Source organism: Muntiacus reevesi, chromosome 2 (assembly GCF_963930625.1).
Source record: "Muntiacus reevesi chromosome 2, mMunRee1.1, whole genome shotgun sequence".
Taxonomy (NCBI): Eukaryota; Metazoa; Chordata; class Mammalia; order Artiodactyla; family Cervidae; genus Muntiacus; species Muntiacus reevesi.
Genome location: NC_089250.1, coordinates 128429006 through 128449246, shown reverse-complemented (window position 1 = coordinate 128449246; position 20241 = coordinate 128429006). Strand labels below are relative to the sequence as shown.

The 20241-nt window shown below is 33.9% G+C and overlaps 1 protein-coding gene across 14 annotated transcripts in view; it reads right to left on the bottom strand.

Moving 5' to 3' along the window:
• The window catches only part of PCDH15 (protocadherin related 15), a 767128-nt gene that overhangs the window by 342531 nt on the left and 404356 nt on the right, over nt 1–20241 (bottom strand). For all 14 annotated transcript variants that reach the window (XM_065919987.1, XM_065919986.1, XM_065919983.1 and 11 more), the window contains 2 exons: nt 7133–7241; nt 4752–4864 (listed from right to left, as the gene is read on the bottom strand). In XM_065919987.1, the coding sequence (XP_065776059.1) occupies nt 4752–4864; nt 7133–7241 (222 nt within the window). The remainder of the gene's footprint in view (nt 1–4751; nt 4865–7132; nt 7242–20241) is intronic.

Sequence of the window (20241 nt, the reverse complement as noted above, 5' to 3'; positions counted from 1 at the left end):
TTGAGGCAGTGCTTTCATACATTTCTGTCTCCTCAATGCCAAGCAAAATGTCAGGCCCCTAATGAGCACTCAAAAAGGATTTAGCAAACTGAAAAACTAGCAAATGTCAGATGGCTTAAAGACAGTGAATCCTAACTTCCCACTGAACTCCTGTGAAGTAAAGTATAATCGACATCATTAGTCAAATAGAGGCCAAATATTTTCTAGAGTTGTACTATTAGACATTCATGAGCAGGATCAAGAGTTGTAGTGGCTGTTCTTTTAGGCCTCAGTCATCTCTTGCATGCTATTTCCCTTGACTCTCAAATTACTAAATCAATGTAACTCATCAGAAGAACTAGCACATTAACTCTACTATTTAAGCTTATCAGTTTCAATTCGTGGCTCATTTTCTATATTTTATATATATATATATATATGTCTGTGTAATATATATATATATGTATGTATAATATTTTTAGAAGGGGGATTGTTTGTTTATTTAAGTACAGTTTTAAATATCTTTTAAGTGTTAGTCACTCAGTCATGTCTGACTCAGCAAACCCATGGAGTGTAGCCTGCCAGACTCCTCTGTGCATGGGATTCTCCAGGCAAGCATATTGGAGTGGGTAGCCATGCCCTTTCCAGGGGATCTTCCCAACCCAGGAATCAAACCCAAGTATCCCACATTTCAAGCAGATTCTTTACGATCTGAGCCACCAAACTATCTTAATACAGATATAGCTCCCTGCCCCCCCACCCCCCGGGATTTAATTTATTGGAGAACTTCATTGCACTTCTATTCTGGACAGAGACAGGATAAAATCTGTCAAATACATACACTTTCAAATGTATGTATTTAAATGCAGTAAAGATGCAGTACCTATATCCAGCAGCCTTATTTATGTGCCAGGGAGAAAACCATTATAAGAAATATTTATTGAGTACTTTCTATATGCTGTACATGGACAGGGGTATGCCTTGGGCCATAGTGTTGAGGAAATATATTATTTAATACCCTCTCCCTCCTATAAAGTTTTGCCCTCCCTCCTATAAAGTTCAAGAGAAAATAAACAGATAGATCTTGTATAGACTGATCAAAGTTACCACATGGAGGGATTTCCAATCAGAGGCCATGCCTTTCTAGAGGGACTGACTGTCTTTTTAGCATCTGAAGCATCAATGAGTTATTAATGAGTTATCAATTTGAATTAGACTGTTAATTTTTATAGAGAGAGAGAAATGACTTAGGAGGAACGGCAAATTCCTGGAAGTTAGAAAGAACATGAAGAATTTAGGACAGTGCAAGTAGCTTAGTATGGTTGGCATAGAAAATATACATGCTGACTGATGAGAGCTTAGTATTAACTATGTCCATTATGTGGAGAGAAAGGGAGTTAAAGGTCAGCCTGCTATGCAGTATAAGCTGGTCAATGAACAACAATATGAAAATCAGAAGGACCATGATACAATATTTGTGGTAGCATCATGACCCTTGTTATTAGATGTTAATTAAAAAGATTTAATTCAAATTATGTTTGAAAAACTGAGAGAGTGAATTATTAATAATTTATTCATTTGATCCTCAGATGCCCAGAGTATAAATATATGAAGTATAAAAATATAAATATATTTAATATTTTTTAAAAAACACTGCATTTATAAAGTGAAACTGAATGCTCTGGATTCTGCTAAGACACTCCATGCAAGAATTAATTCATTTTCATCTAGAGTCTAAAATATGTTTTCATGTTTCTATTGCATAGTTGTTTTTTTGCTGTATAACAATGGTGATCACATAACCTTTCATCCAAACTGGGACACTTCTGAAGATGAAAGAAGTGTTATGAATAATTATACAAGAACAATAGGCATAAATATGAACTGTCCTGGGAAAATCCAGGACTGGCTATGATTCTTGTTCGAAATGTGTATTTTACTTTAAAGCATACATAAATTATTGGAGTTATGTAAAATTTGAAATAGGATGTTCATTTTGGAAAGAAACATCTTTGTCTCTTTGAATTAGATGTGTTTTAATCTTTTAATATTTTATAGTTGGTGAACTACTCCATCTTTTCTTCCTAGTTTCACCTTTCACTGTTATTTACCACTATACTGAATAAGTCATTGGCAGAAATAGATAAAATGAAGATGACAAATCTCTTATTTGTGACATTTACTGGCTGTTAAATGCACATACAGCTTTTTAAAGTAGAATTCTTCTTCAAAATCTAGAAGAGGATATTTCATTTTATTTTTCTTTAGCCTCAAAAACAGAAATTGGGATCAAGTCCAATAAAAATATTTATGACCAATGAAAAATGAAGCATTATTAAAATAAGAAAAAGGGAAGAAATTGAAAGACTTACTACAGAGAAATACCAAATTGTAGCATTTCAATGGATCTTTATACAAAGACACAATACTCAGCTATTATTCAAGCAGGTGGCATATTATTATTCTTACAGATTGATACCTTTGCTTATTATCCCCTTGGTTGCACACAGGACAATAATTTGAATCTAATAATGTCTGTAGAAATTTCCATTAATAATATAAAATGTTATTAAAACATAAAAAAAATTATCTGTGGTCTGTTCCAATTGATTTTGTTTCTATAATTGATGGACTGAATTTCACTATACCTGGGTACACCAGGACAACTGACTTTGATAATAAAGAAAAATAATTGATTTCAGGTTTCAAGTGAGGCAGTTTGGAAACAGTGCTTTGTCAAATTTCTTAACTCCCACAGAGTACTGCACCACAGGGCTCCAGGTAGATGCAGAGGAGACAAGGGAAACACATTCTGTAGTTTTACATAGTCCAATGATAATTAAAATAAAATTGTGCAAGGTGAATCTCATCCATGACTATTTCACACAAATGGTAGAAGAAGTCTTTCTTTGTTGAATGGCTCCCAAACTCCTACTGAATGAAATCGAAGGAAATTGCAGTTGAACATAAGGTTCTCTCCATGGTCTTGCTCTATGCCTCATTCCCTGTTAACTGCTTGTAGCCTGGTGTGTCATGCCTCCAAGATTTCACTTCTGTTCTTCCTTATGTTCAAACACATTTCCCAGTTTTATTCATTAGCCAAATCTGTCCAATACAGCAAAACTTAGCTTGGGGTAATCTCCAGAAAATCTTCCCTGAGTCCCCAGATTAATTTAAATGTCCTTAATCTGTGCTTTGTTAGTGAGTTTTACACTTCCTGCCTGTTGGCAGTTGATGTGTTATATTTGATTTATCAGCTTATATGATTTCTCCCCCTTCTAGATACACGGTTCCTCGCGGACAAAGAAACACTAAACAAATACAGAATCTGGAGTGTGTAATATAATTGGGCCAACAAAATATGTCCTAATTTGAGCTAAAATCAAATGTATCTCTGTATTACTGTTTGCAGTTGCACTCACAGATAATTAAACCCAGACAACCATTTCTAAGCAGCTGCATTTTTGTGAAGTAAAATAAGTATGGCTTTAGCTTAGATAGACTTAAATTTGAATTTCAATCCTGCTGCTTATTAATGATTCAGTCACTTGCCAGTTGAAATTTAGTTTTCATATTTGTACCAATAAGCAAAGTACTAAGGTTGTGACTATAAATCAATGAAAAATATACATAAAACATATATGACACACATGCTCAGTAAGCTTCCTTACCTTACTTTCTTTTAACACTTTAAAAACATTTTTAATGTCACAGGGCTGCATGTCTATTTTTTGTATGTGTGGCCATGAAAAAGTCAGACAACACATACTAGATTTACTGTGTGTCCTTGCTTATATTTGTTCTTTTACTTAGAATGCTCTTCTCCCAGCCCCTATCACTACTTGGTAAATTCATATTCTTCCTTTGTTAGGCAGCTCAAATCTTACCTTCTCAGTAAAGTCTTTAAAAATTAACTAACACATCATGTGGGTTTCCATAGTACCTTTTTAATGATTTTATTATAATATAGTAGATATTAAACCAAAACTGTAAACCAAATAGATTCCCTTAGCTTTGAAAATTTTTGTGATCCAGGATCCTCTTTCAAATTAAAGAAATAATGAGACATATATTAAAATAATTTCTGGACAAACAAGATAAAGCATAACACATTGTCTTTCAGTTGTGTCCAACTCTTTACCACCACATAGACTGTACTGTACCAAGCTCCTCTGTCCATGGAATTCTCCAGGCAAGACTACTAGAGTGGGTTGCTATTCCCTTCTCTAGGGGATCTTCCCAACCCAGGGATTGAACCCAGGTCTCCTGCACTGCAGCCTGATTCTTTCCCATCTGAGTTGCCAGGGGAGCCCCCATTAAAATAAAATAATATGTATATATAAATCCAGGTACTTTTAAAATATATTCATTGGTTAAGCTTTTGTAGTCAAAAGCTAAATCCACTTGGTGAAACAAACAGACAAACCAAAAACCAAAACCTAAACTAAATATTAGAAGATGTGACAAATTATAGTATGTAAATCATATACCTTTGATCAGGGTATTTATTACATAAAAAAATATTCAGTTTTTGAATAGCAGTTTAATATATAAAGTTATGTTAAAGAAAAGCACCACCATGTATTTATTCTATCTGTTGCACTTCACCATTTTAAAGAAAAATTGGCTAATTGCAGTTCAAATTAATTTTCATTTTTATAGTATAAAAACCTCTACAGTAGTCTCTACAGAATTTGTTAAAAAACACAAGAACATTAGAACATTAGTTATATTTATAAACACAAGAACATTAAGCAATTAGCTAAATTTACCTTAATAACCAAATCAAACTTCTGGTGAAAGTCTCTATTTACTGGCTCCAGGAGGCTAAGTTCTGCAGTCCTAGGATGCATGTGAAAAAACCGTGGGTAATCCTCAGGAGTCCCTGAAAGACATGGACATTTCAGCACATAATTGAGAACAATAAGTAATATGCATACCTGCTTTATCTATTTCTTTTCATTAACTGAGGAACAAATTCACAAAATCATTAGTAAATTAAGTTTCAAAATAGTCTAGGGAAAGCAGATGAAAATGTGATTTATCTCTAATTACTTTATGAATAAGAGGATGGCATTACTTCTTGTTTGGATGATTTTCCAAATATCTTTTGTTAAGTGAAATCTTTAATTAATTTGAAGCTTCATTACATAAAAGAGATATTAAGCTCATTGATAATAAATTTTGAATTATAAAATTGTAATTTAATGGTACATACATCTTAATTATAACCTGCATGGTCTTTCAACATATAGCAAAAGATGACTAGTAATTTGTACCAAATATCAAGTTGCTTGGATATTAAAATGAGAATATTCTGTTACAGTGGGACAAACATTTTTCTTAAAATAAGTATTCATCTAATTATATCAATCACTTTAAATAAAAACAGTAAAATATTAAATAAAATATTTTTATTTAGTTACTAGAGAGGATATTTCTAAAATTCAGATTTTAGTGAACTGAATTTTTCTTAAATTGTATCATCTTCCTTTGTATAGTACAACATTCTTTTTCTCAAAATGAAGACAAAGTGAAAAGTCAAACCATATAACTGGAATATATGCATTTGGCTTAATGATAATGATAAGAATAAAATATAACATGACTGCCAGTTATTGAACCCGTCATTGTGCTAAGTGATTTATGTGTGTTTGTTAGTTTCTCAGTCATATCCATCTCTTTGCAGCCCCATGGACTGTACCCAGCATGTTCCTCTGTCCATGGAATTTCCCAGGCAAGAACACTGGAGTGGGTAACCATTTCCTTCTCCAAGGGATCTTCCCAAGCCTGGGATCAAACCTGGGTCTCCTGCATTGCAAGCTGATTCTTTACCATCTAACCAACCAGGGAAGCCCTTAAATGCTTTATATAAGTAATCATCAATACTACTGTAAATTGTTCTCATTGTACCCAGGAAAACTTAGGAGGAGATTTGCAATATTAAGTAATCTGTCCAAGGTCAAAGAGACAATGTCAGAGAGAGCTTGTATTCAAATCCAGGTTTAAAGATGTAAATTATATTTAAAAATGTGTTAATTGCTATAGTCCTCTGCTTCAACAAGAAAGAAAATTTTCCTGGGCTTATGTAAGGGGAGAAAAATGATGCCAGTTGAATAAACTTAAAAATTCAGAAAGAGTCAAAATTGCACATGAAAATTAAGTATATGATAAAGGAATCATCTGCAAAATTAGGGGAAAATAAATTTTTGGTTAGGAGCATTTACCTAATAGGAGAGTCATGCATAAAATGATAAAAATTTATCTATTTTTCATACAGTATACGAAAGTAAACCACAAATGGAGAAGGTACTTATGTACAATAAGCAATAAAGCAACAGAAGTGCTAGTAATAGATGAAAATGTGGATGGATTCTATTCTAATGTGAGAGTGGGCATATCTTTTCTACCTGTGGCTCATAATAAAGTATGAGTAAGAGAAAACAGCTATAAATTTAATGGCTTTACAAAACTGCACGGCAAGACACAATAAACAGCCACACCCACATTTTAGCAAAAACAGTTTAAGAAAAGTGACACGAGATTCTTATCAGTTTTGCTTTTGGTATGACTAACAAATATACACAAGAATGGGTTAAAATGACTTCTCTGAAATTCTTCAAGGAAAATTTAGCCAAAGGGTATAATGTGTTATGTTTTCTCGGGGTAATCATAATCTTTCTTCTTGTTGGCTCCAATAGGCCTTATATAATTGTCATATACTTTTTAGAATTATGTAATGGAATCACTATTTTTAGAATTATTTAACGGTAATGGTATCCAACCAATGATAAAATACTAGTAGATCAAATAGTATAAGCTTTTAAATTGATTTTTTAAATTTTTTCTTAGAGAATTCTTTATGAGTTGATACAGAGAAAACTACCAACAGCAGAATACATACTATTTTGAAGTTGTTTTGCCTCCTCAATCAAAGTGTTTCTACTTATTGTTCACATTTCACTGAGACTAATACTGAGGGAAAAAATATTTTTAAATGGTTATTTTTACAATTTATTTATATATAAAATAATTTCAATAAAATTTCTAAAAATAAAATCTTTGTTATTAAACTTTAAAAAAAATTGAAACTTTTTTTCCTACACAATTTTAAAGCTATAGTTGAGAATGTGAAATGTTAGAAGATACAAACCAACAAGGATGGAATAGAGGATGCCCGGCCTGTCTGATGGTGGCTGGATATTCCGGTCCTGATCAATGGCCTGGATGGGTGGTGTAACAATGATGGGGTTCAGTTCTTCCTGGAAAAAAAAAAATCAGAGAGCTTAGTTCAGTTTTATTACCTCAGAGAGAATTGACACTCACATATTGTTGTCTAGACAGCCAGATAACACCTGAATGAGTAAAGTTAAATTTCAAAATGTGTAATTTAACACCACAAATTAGTTAAATTTTGAATCTGAAAGGGGAGCAAGATGTCCTCAAAGTCAAATGAAAAGACTTAGTAACTTTGTACATAGAGCTTTATATCACAAATTTCTCTTAAAAGGAGAGCAAGGAAGAAGTATATTAATAAATTTTGAATATTTCCTAAATAATTTAATCAAACATATAAGGTTATCAAGTATAGTATTTGTTTTTGGCTTTAGACAAGATTTGTAAGTATATTTGTATTCTTTTCTCCTTAAATGATGACTTAAAGTTTCACATAAGTTATATTAATATAAATGTTTTAAAATTTTATGTTTTAAGTCAATATAAATCAATTGTATGTTTCATATAGTTAAACTTAATATATATCATGTATATATATATATACATATATATACATGTGACTTATATACATATTATATATAATATACATATTATATATAACTATATATATTATACTCTTATCTGCAAGAATATTCTGTTTAAAGATATAATGCATTTCTGATGTCCAGTGGCATCAAGTTTTGCTATCAGGACCAGATAATAAATATGCTTAGGCTTTGCTGGCCATGCAGTCTCTGCTATAGCTACTCAAGTCTGCCATTGTAACACAAAAGCAGCCAGTAGACATGACTATGTTGCAATAATACTTTATTTACAAAAATAGATGGCAAATAGGATGTAGTTTGCTAACCCTGTGCTAGATTATAATAGGTACGCTGGAAGGACAAACATTTACTCTGCAGAGATAAGTTTGGGAAACACCATATTAAATAACATTTTAAAAATGTTAATTCATTCTACTACTTGTTTCAGAGATTTAAGTGTATTAGTTTGCCTAACAACTGCCTAAGAAAGGGGCATTATTTGTACCATTTCTAGAATCACTTATTAACATCTTCTTGAACTAACACCCTTAGAACATAGTTTAGAAAATACTGCCTTAAGTTTGTGGAACTCTCAGTTCAAATATACAAGTGGTAATTCTGAATGGAAATAGAGTGTGTTTCAGTATCTCATACACATTCTAAGGAATCACTGCAATGTTTTTATATGTTATTTCTTCTCAACTAACATAACCTTGACATGTATCATGCACTCTTTTACAAAATCTGTAGTTTCTAATCTTGGCAGAAATGTAAGTTGTGGCATTCTAAGTGAAAACAAAAAAGCCATGATATTAATTGTTATGCACAAAACTTAATGTTATGCTATTAAGTTACATTAGGTTTACAGGCATTTTAATAATGGAAGGTAACCATTGACCAATAATTTAGAGCTCATATACTTCTTAGAGGCTCTGTCCAAATCATTTTCTCTAATGGGCTCTCAGTGGTCTAAATACTATCAATATTTTCCTAAAAATAAAGAGCTCTTTGTGGGGATAACTCATGTGTATGTTTGCACATGCCCAGTCATGTCTGACTCTCTGTGACTGCATGGACTGTAGCCTACCAGGCTCTTCTGTCCATGGGATTCTCCAGGCAAGAATACTAGAGTGGGTTGTCATTTTTTTCTCCAGGGAATCTTCCTGACCCAAGGATCAAGCCTACCTCTCTTAAATTTCCTACATAGCCAGGTGGATTCTTTATCACTGTGCCTTCTGGGAAGCCAGGGATAACTTACATTCCATTCATTTTTTTAATGTGGATTTAGAACCATGAAAATGCTAAATCAATATCAAAATTACTACATTAAATCCATTTGACCACTGCTGTTCTCACCCAGTGTGCTGGGTGTCATGCTGTGCTTAGCCGCTCAGTCATGTCCGACTCTTTGTGACCCCATAAACTGCGACCTACCCAGCTCCTCTGTCCTTGGAGATTCTCCAGGAAAGAATCCTGGAGTGGGTTGCCATTGCCCTGCTCCAGGGTATCTACCCAACCCAGGGATTGAATTCAAGTCTCTGTGTTGCAGGCAGAGCCTTTACCAACTGAGTCACCAGGAAAGGCCCACAATTTTTCTTTCACTCCCTACTTAGTAAAATCTTCAGACTTGAGATACAGATAACAGACTCTGTTTAAAATTTAAATATCCTTCAACTCAGCATTTGAGTGATATATTCACATGAGTAACATACATATAATATTATACTGAAATAGCTTAAGTGTTTAAAATTAAATCAAGGTATTATAAAAATCTCCAAGAATGATCTATAGACAGTTTTCCCTAGTATGGTAGAAAAAATAAAAACAAATATATTCAGAGACAACTTTGGAAAGGTAAACTGAGCTCATAGAATGACTAGTATCTCTGGCTTATTATCTTTAATTATTATAATTCTTAATTTTGACTGATTCTAACATTTACCCTTCTATGTATGTGATACTGGACTCATCATTGCTTAGATTTGTGGTCTGTATTTTAATTGAATAATTTTATAGCATTTAGAAAGAGAATAGTTATGTTAAATAGTAAAAACTTCACCATCAACTATAAATATATTCTAGCACTGATAATTAACTGATTTTAAATTTTAATAAATTATATCCTTTAATACCTAAATAATTGAACTTATTTATTATTAAATTATGTTCATTAAATTTGATATGCTCTTTGCACTTAGAAACTTCTCTTTTCATTACCTTTCATAAAAATCTACTTAAATATCCAACTGAAATTTAAATTTTTTATACTCTTCCTTTAACAAAAAAGTAAGATATAGACTACATGAAAGAAAATTCATTACACAAATATTAACATCAATGACAAAGTCAATTTGTGGACATTGTTATTCTCATCTCATTATATTTAAGTACACCATTTTCTCAGAAGTTTTTGAAAATATTTAGCTAGTTTCCAGAGCCTCTTGATGAAAGTGAAAGAGGAGAGTGAAAAAGTTGGCTTAAAGCTCAACATTCAGAAAACTAAGATCATGGCATCCGGTTCCATCACATCATGGCAAATAGGTGGGGAAACAGTGGCAGACTTTATTTTGGGGGGCTCTTAAATCACTGCAGATGGTGACTGAAGCTATGAAATTGAAACATGCTTACTCCTTGGAAGAAAAGTTATGACCAACCTAGACAGCATATTAAAAAAGCAGAGACATTACTTTGCCAACAAAGGTCTGTCTAGTCAAGGCTATGGTTTCTCCAGTGGTCATGTATGGATGTGAGAGTTGGACTATAAAGAAAGCTGAGCACCGGAGAATTGATGCCTTTGAACTACGGTGTTGGAGAAGACTCTTGAGAGTCCCTTGGACTGCAAGGAGATCCAACCAGTCCATCCTAAAGGAAATCAGTCCTGAATATTCATTGTAAGGACTGATGTTGAAGCTGAAACTCCAATACTTTGGCCACCTGATGTGAAGAGCTGACTCATTGGAAAAGAGCCTGATACTGGGAAAGATTGAAGGTAGAAGGAGAAGGGGACAACAGAGGATGAGATGGTTGGATGGCATCACCGACTCGATGGACATGAGTTTGAGTAAACTCTGGGAGTTGGTGATGGACAGGGAGGCCTGGCGTGCTGCTGTCTATGGGGTTGCAAAAAGTTGGACACGACTGAGTGACTGAACTTAACTGAACTGAGCCAGATTCTTGTCTGTTTACTATATGTTAGCTAACATAGAAAGGACAAACAAATCTAAGGTGTCCACAATACTCTCATATAGATATATATATACTCAGTGTCTTCCTTAAGAACCTAAACCACCGTTTCTGTTTTTCTTTAATTAGTTTTGCTCTTTTCAAATGTCAGAAATATCAAATTGTTTGAAAAAGTGTCATATATTTTTAAATATTCTCCTCCTTGTGAATATTTTTAAAATGTATTAAGGTGGGAGGCATGGGCCAAGTCGATTACTTTCAACTTTTTATGTTATCACAGAAATAAATAATATTTAAAACTCTACAATCCACTAATAACTACTGTTACTGGTTTGAGGTATTTTCTATCAGAATTATCTATATATCTAGCATCTATCTATCTGTCTATTTCCACAGTGATATTTCACCACTTTGCATATCTAAAGTTTGTTGATTATTTTTACCCCACATTATACCACTGTTCTAAACCAATACATTTGCTTTTCAAAAACACAATTTGCAATGATGCAACCTCCACTAATGCTATAATTATGCTGTATAGTTGTACATCGAAGTTGCTTATATTACTTCGCATGTTAAGTCACTTCAGTCATGTCTGACTATGTGAAACCCTATGGACTGTAGCCTACCAGGCTTTTCTGTCCATGGGATTCTCCAGGCAAGAATATTGTAGTGGTTTGCCATGCTTTTCTCCAGAGAATATTCCTGAGCCAGGCATCAAACCCACATCTTTTATGTCTCCTGCGTTGACAAGCAGGTTTGTGACAAATCTCTAATTTGTCACAAATCTACTTCCTAGTCCTAAACACACACACACACACACACACACACACACACACACTACAAAAATGCTACACTTTTTAATAAAATTTGAGAATTGAGAACTACACTATAATTTTTTTCATTTTTCATTTCCTTTAAAAATTATTTTATATTCCTACATTCAGTTGCATAATATATTTATAAATATTAAATTGAATTTTCATTGATTTATATTTTATTTTAATACACATAAATAAATACTTATATCATGATTTACTTATTTTTAAAATCTTTACTTTTATTGACCAGTCAACTAACTAACATATGTCCTTGAATATTTTTTTCAGTGAGAAAATGTGAATGCTTGTATGTATGAGAATGTTAATGGCCGAATGAAAAGTATTGACTGAATATTAGGGTCTCCATTTCACAAACTTTCTCTGTTCACAAACTTGACTCCATTGTTATCCAGTTTTGTTTCTATGGATCAGAAATCTGAGCTCTATCTAGTGTTTGGTTCCTTTACAGTTTTTCTTTATTGGTCTTACTGAAATTTGCTTGTATCTTGAAATAAAATAGTAAATCAGAAATTTTCTGGGTACAGGCATATCTCATTTTATGGCACTTTGCCTCACTGTACTTCACAGACACTGCATCTTTTACAAATTGGAACTTTGAAGCAAACCCGTGTCAAACAAGTCTATCAGAAACATTTTTCCAAAATCATTTGTTCACTTTTTGTCTCTGTATCATATTTTGGTAACCCTCTCAGTAATTCAGACATTTTCATTATCACTATGTTTGTTATAGTGATCCACAGTCAATAATCTTTAATGTTACTATTGCAGCTGTTTTGGAGCACCAGGAACTGTGCCCATATAGTAGATGGTGCAACTTAATTAATTAATGGTGTAAGTGTTCTGATTGCTCCACAACTCTTTGTTCCCTGATCCTTCTCACTCATTTTGGGCCTCCTAATTCTGTGATACACAACATTGTTGAGCTTAGGCCATTTAATAACCCTACAATGGACTCTAAGTGTTCAAGCAGCAGGAAGAATGGCAGTCTCTCACTTTAGAACAAAAGGTAGAAATGATTACACTTAGTGAAGGTGAAAAGCCAAGATAGGATGGAAGCAAGGTTTCCTCGGCCAAACAGCTAGGCATGTAGTGAATGCAAAGGAAAAGTTCTTGAAGGAAATTCAAAATGTTAATTTTGTGAACACATGAATGATTAGAAAGCAAAACATTCTTATTGCTAATATGAGGAAAGTTTTAGTGGTCTGGATAGAAGATTAAACCAGCTACAACAACTGAAGAGTTGCTTCTTATGGATAAGCAAAGAAAGTGGTTTCTTAAGGTGGAATCTATCCCTGGTGAAGATGGTATGAAAATTGTTGAAATGACAACAAAGGATTTAGAACATTCCATAAATTAGTTGAAAAGCAGCAGCATAGTTTGGGAGGATTGGCTCTGATTCTGAAAGAAGATGTGCCATGGTTAAAATATTCTCAAACCCCATTACTTGTGACAGAGAAATGGTTCCTGAAATTAGTTAGTTTTATTATTCCAGTTCTACTTTCTACTCTATCAGTAGCTTTATTTCACCTTTAATCTCATGATTTATATATTTTATTTTTTATTTTTATTTGAAATTCAAAGCTTTAAAATAGATAACATGTTTCTTTTAATATCTGTTCTTAATAACATTTTTTTCCTTTTTATCTTGAATATAAAATATTCTTCTCCTTCAATGCTCCAGAATATTTCTTGGGATTCACATGTATCTCAACCAGTGTTTTGATTGCTTGGTGCCTTTATGACTGTGAAGTTCCCATTTCTGTGGTGGGAACCTGAATTTCTAATTTTATGTCTGTGGAGTTTTTCATTCTTTATTTCAAAACAGCAGCAATCTTATAGCTGTTGTTGCACAAATCTGACTTAGATTTTTTGTTTCCAGTGCTGGTGTCACTTCTTATCTCTTTTTATGTCTTTACAAATATTTCAGCATGGTCATGGGTAAAGATAAATCCAGTACCTAAAGCTACCTGCCATTTCAATCCAGACCTTCCCACTATAGGTTTATGAGCAGGAAAATAAGAGGATAAAAGAGGTGTTAGATAAAACTATGTTTTCACTTATGAATAAGATTAACACGCCAAGAGAAAACCTCTTTTCTAACTTTTCCAAATAGAAACATAATTGTTCTTTCCTCACTATGGTCCTGGCTATAGCTTTAACCTTCAGCAGTCTATTGTTCAGAAGTCTTACTTCACTGTACATTATAGAGCAGTGAAGTGCAGAGGAAAGCACGCTGCCATCACAGCTGGAAAGACCAAAGTCTGAAATTGTGCTCCAAAATGTAATATGAATACTAATTCAGCCTTCTAAGTGTATAATAGCAACATTGATTTACATTTAAATTGTATCAATTAATTTCATATCAATTCAATCTTAAGACCATTTCTTGGCTTAAAAATGTAACTTTTGCAGTCCTTTGCAGTGACTATCTCAGGTTAATACTAAATATTAGTTTTTAAATGTCTTACTTATGCATAATTTTCTTTCTAATAGTAGTAACATAAATTAAACAGAAGGATCATTATTATTTCTTTCACTGTTAGTGCCTTACTTTATGTCTTATACATTGCAGATACTCAAATGCCATTTACTCAATGAGAAAACTGTGGCTATTGAATGAATTTTGTGAGTAAAATGATTATAGCAAAATAAATCTGATAGGAACATCCAAAGAAAGAGACAAATTTTAGAAAAATAATGACTGGTGATAAGTTTTACTGGGAGTTGGGCATACCAGAGAAAAACAAATTTTTAATTCAGAATTAGAAAAAAATAAGATTTAAAAAATAAATGGAATTAATTCAGTGTTTTTATATTAATTTCAGATATTGATTAGACCTTTATTCTACATAAATATTTAAAAATAATTATTGCATTTTCCTTCATTTTTGAATATGTCTTATAAAACTAAACTATACACTTTATCCTTTACAGTTAGCATATTAATATACTATTATATTATGGGGCTTCCCCAATGGCTCAGTTGTAAAGAATCTGTCTATAATGTGGGAGTCGCAGTAGACGTGGGTTTGATCCCTGGATTGGGAAGATCCCCTGAAGGAGGGCACAGCAACCCACTTCAGTATTCTTGTCTGGAGAATCCCACGGACAGAGGAGCCTGGCACGCTACAGTCCATAGGGTCACAAAGAGTCCGACACGACTGAGGCAATTTAGCATGGCATATAATAGTTACTACTAATAGTAACTGGCTTCTCTGGTGGCTTAGATGATAAAGAATTCACCTGCAGTGCAGGAGATCCAGATTCAATCCTTGGGTTGGGAAGATGCCCTGGAAAAGGGAATGACCACCCACACTACTATTCTTGCCTGGAGAATTGCATCGACAGGAATTGATAAGGCTGAACTTATCCTATTGGATATTGGTTTGGAAAACAAAATACCATATACTTTTGATCTGTTTCTTGTCATTAAAAGTTGGGTGAAGAAAAAGAAGCATCTCTTGTTGCCAAAAATGCCCATCGTCTCATCCCAAGGTCATTCTGTGTTACTTAACCAGTAATGAGAGGAACTTATAAAGATTAGGTGGGTCTCTTCTTGACATATAGAACATTTATAAAAAGAAATTTGGACAAAAAATGGAAATGTTCATCAGGATACACTAATATTAATACAATAAGGTTCTAATGCTTTATAAAGTTTTATTTTTTGATAGATAGGCTTGGTGGGCTTATGTCTGCCTCACTAAATAGTATATGACACTTGGCAATGCATACATAGCAACAGCCTAGATCATAGTTTCCCATGCATTCTTACCCAACTCATACAGGTAGTGCCTGAGTCACAAATAAAATGGGAGCTTCCCCACAAACTAAACCATTAGTGACATTTAAACCCCAGCATAAGAAGGACTCCAGAAGAATTTAGCTCTTTTTGTGGAAGCACGAAGTGAGACATTTAGTTTTAATGCTTGAAAAAGTATGACCCAGCCTGTTTTCAGACATCTATTTTGTCCCTGCAGTAAAGACTACTACTTTAAACCACAACAGGGGAGCTGTTGATAACTCCGGATGCGGATGCCTGCAGCGCACTGATAGATGCTTCATAAATCTTTCCCAAATGGTATTCTTGATATTTGCCCACAGGGTCTCTGGAAGCATTCACAGAACTTTTCAATTTTTCTTCAGAAGTTCAATGTAATAGTTTTTTCTCTCCCATTCCTGCTTTAGTAACAGGTATGTCTTCTACATAGAATGTACTTATTTTCCACTACTAACATTTTTCAAAATGTGGATACCATTATACTTGCACAAGAAACATTTGATTAAAAAAAAAAAGAAAACAGTTGCAGTTGTTGGGTCTGATCTCAGAAAACAAATATAATCATGATACATGTGAGGATAGTTTTAGGTAATCTTCATTTTGAAAAAAAAAAACAGGATTTTTTTTAATGTATAATAAAGATTTATGCAAAAAAATAATAATAACACTCTTCCAACCCTCTCTGGCAATTTACCCCACTTCCTGACCTGTATTTCTTTCTCCATATTTTAACAGAGACATGGGCAATGTCTCAATGGATGTAGCAATCTCATATTACTTGCTTTGTAACTTTACTAAGACAACTCTTTGTATTGCATTTGAACCTACAATGCACTGGTCAACTCATGAAATAGGGCATCCTTAGGTGTTCTTTTGATTCTTATTGTTGAAAACTATGATTGTACTTTTGTGAAAAAATATTTCCAAATATCAAAACTCGAATGACTGAGCAGCTCACTTTCAGAATCCTTTGTTGTTGTTTAGTCACTAAGTTGTGTCTGACTTTGCGACCCCATGAATTGTAGCCCACCAGACTCCTCTATTTACAGCATTTCCCAGGTAAGAATCCTGGAGAAGGTTGCCATTTCCTTCTTGAAGGGAACGTCCAGACCCAGGGATGGAATCTGTCTCCTGCTTGGCAGGCAGATTCATTACCACTGAGCCACCTAGGAAGCCCTTTAGAATCCTATTGCTGTTTATATCCAAAAATACCAGTCAAAAGTAAAGTATTCAAACTAGAAAGGAAGTGTATGACATTAACGACCACACAACTTAACTAAATATATATGTTACTTTTCTACTGAATTCAATTAGCTAATGAACCAGCACAGCACAAGTAGACTTGTAGCTAAATATGGGGGAAAAGTGGAGTTTCAATTAGAAAAACATTAGAACTCTACAACAATGCTCTAATAGAGAACAAGGAAATTGATAATTAAATACTTTTTTTTTTTTAAGAAATGGGGAATCAGATGGTCAGCTGTTTACTTAGAAAATATTTGAACTGGTTATCCTAATCAATTAATTCACAGGTACTTACTGAAAGGAAACAGAAAAATAAAAAGACATAGGAAGTAGAATAATGTTCATTAATATTTTACTTGTCCCTGATTCTATATATTTAATTCAGAACACCACTTCTGTGAAACTCTGGGGACTTTCCCAGTGGTCTAGAAGCTAAGATTCTATGTTCCCAGTGTCGGGGGCCTGGGTTCAATCCCTGGTTGGGCAACTAGGTCCTGCATGCCTCAACTAATACCTGGCATAGCCAAATAGATGACTATTCGGCTACCACAAGTGGTGCAGTGGTAAAGAATCCTTTTGCCAGTGCAGGAGATATGGATTTTACTCCTGGGTTGGGAAGATCCCCTGGATAGGAAATGACAACCCACTCCAATATTCTTACTTGAAAAATTCCATGGACAGAGAAGCTTGGAGCCCGGTGGGTTACAGTCCATGGGGTTGCAAAGAGTCAGACATGTCTGAGCATTTCCACTTCCAACTATTATAAAATCTGTCAAAAACCTTGAGCAACAAGTGGTACAGTTGCAATAAAAATCTAACTCTAGCTCCTTGCCTTTTGGAGTTCTTTAATTTTATATCATTATGGATGAGTAAGGCCACTTTTTCTCACTTCCTTGTCTGACTGTCCCTTCCATCACTATTTTTCTCATTCCCTGAACTCTAGAACATCTGGCTTTATTCTTCTGATTTTTTTTAACATTTTTTCTTGACAAAATTTAATATATAATAATAAGAGTACTTTTGGTAATATGACTCTAAGGAGAATAATGGAATGCTCTTTAGGGAGAAGATAAGATTTTACTTAATTGGGGTTCAAAATGAGTGTTCTTTATCGTCAGATAGATTGCAATTGTTTATCTGCTTGGAAAAAAAAATCTTTTCTCATGAGCCTAACGAAAACAAACATCAGTCCAGATTTGATCTGTGGGTCATGGTTTGCAACCCATGGCTTGATTTCTGAAGTCTATATTCTGAAGCTTGGAATGCAAAGGTTTTTCAAGATTTGGCTATAGTTTACTGTCTCTCCCTTCTGTTTCCCAATACTTCCATTATATACTGCTCTAGCCAAACTAAAATGCTTATCATTCACTGTTAAACACCTATATCTCCCCAGATCCAGCCCTTTATCCATGCTGTTCCCAACATGAGCGCTCCATATCAAAATAGTTTAAGATTCTGCTCAAATGTCACCTTCTATTTTAAGTTTATTCCTGAATCTCCAACTGGAATTGACCCTTTATTTCTTTGAAAACCCACAGGACAAGTGTTCCTATTTCAGATCACTTGTATGTTTTATGACTCAGATTCTAGAGCATAAGTGCCATGGTTCATTCATTTTGGTGTTTCTCTCAGCATATAGCATGAACAGATGTTCAACAGATAATTGTAGAATTCAAGACTGAACACAGAGGGAGAATTATTCATGTTAGAAGTTTCTTGATGTTTTCTCCATTCTGAGTTGCATCCCCTTCCCTTGTTTCACTTCCAATCCATTTGTGACTAGCTCCCTGTATTAAATTCCTTTAATTTAACCACAACATGAGCTCTGTTTCTCTGGCTGCACCTTGACAGAAATAATTAATATAAGTGCATAAAATATATAATCTATCTATACACCATGAGAATTGGGCTACCTTGGCATTTCAGATGGTAAAGAATTCACCTGCAGTGCAGGAGATCTAGGTATTATCTCTGAGTCAGAAAGGTCCCTGGAGAAGAAAATAGTAACCCACTCCAGTATTCTTGCCTGGGAAATCTCCTAGATAGAGGAGCCTGGTGGGCTACAGTCCACGGGATTGCAAAGAGTTGGACATGTCTTAGGGACTAAGCCACCACCAAACTGTGAGAATTAACTCCAAAGCTCCATCAAAGTACACTTGAAGGAGAATACTGAAACTAAAATGTTCCTGAAGCAGTAAGTTAGACAGAGGTTTTCCACAGTGCTTCTTTTATAAAAATGTGCCGAACTTTTCTGTTTTCAGCTTTTTTATATTTGCAATTTCTTTAGCCTTCCATTTTATTACTCAGGTCTCAATTCAAATGACCTTCTTCAAAGAAGCCTTCCTTTGACTAACCAACAAACCCCTTCATTCATTTTCACTCATATTACTCACTGTATGCTGTCTTCAGCATGTATGTATTAGTGCCTGAAATTATCTTATTTATGGAAATTTTAATTTTCTGTCTCGCTACACTAAAATGTATGTTCCTGGAAGATATATGATCCCAATGCTTATATTCCTAGTACCCAAAACACTGTTGTAAAAATATCCCTTTCAGTCTTTGTTTATTTTTCTCTCTCTCATTCTGATGACAGATAGATTGATAGAATGTTCTTATTTATAATTAATGAAATGAATCTTTTTGGTGATGAAAAATAAGACATGATTTTCCTTGTTAAGCAGCCTAAATTGCAATTGCAAGAAAAGATCAGTTACTATATGACTCGACTAATAATTAAAAGCAGTGCATACTTTGTGGAGCTTTCCACTAAACTGTTTGCAGAAAGCAAAGGTTGGGTGATATCTATAAACCTGAGGAATTTGAATGTTACTTCTTGTTTTTTGCAGAAACACCCTATCATATATTTTATTTTATTTAAGTTATACAGGAGCAGTGTGATGTACAGAAAATTATCCAAGTTTTTTTGCAAAGCAATTAAAGGATATTAAAAGTACAAATTCAGTGGTAAAATAAGGTTCCCTAAAGAAGATAGAAGGTCTTGTAGGTCATCATGAAACCATTCAACTTCAGCTTCTTCAGCATCACTGGTTCGGGCATAGACTTGGATTACTGTGATATTGAATGGTGTGCCTTGGAAACAAACAGAGATCATTCTGTCATTTTTGAGACTGTATCCAAGTACTGCATTTTGGACTCTTTGGTTGACTATGATGGCTACTGCATTTCTTTTAAGGGATTCTTGCCCACAGTAGTAGATATAATACTCATCTGAGTTAAATTCACCCATCTCAGTCCATTTTGGTTCACTGATTCCTAAAATGTCAATGTTGAATCTTCCCATATCCGGTTTGACCTGTATACAGGTCAAGAAGCAACTGAACATGGAACTACAGACTGGTTCCAAATAAGGAAAGGAGTACATCAAGGCTGCATATCACTACCCTGCTTATTTAATTTATATGCAGAGTACATCATGCAAAATGCCAGG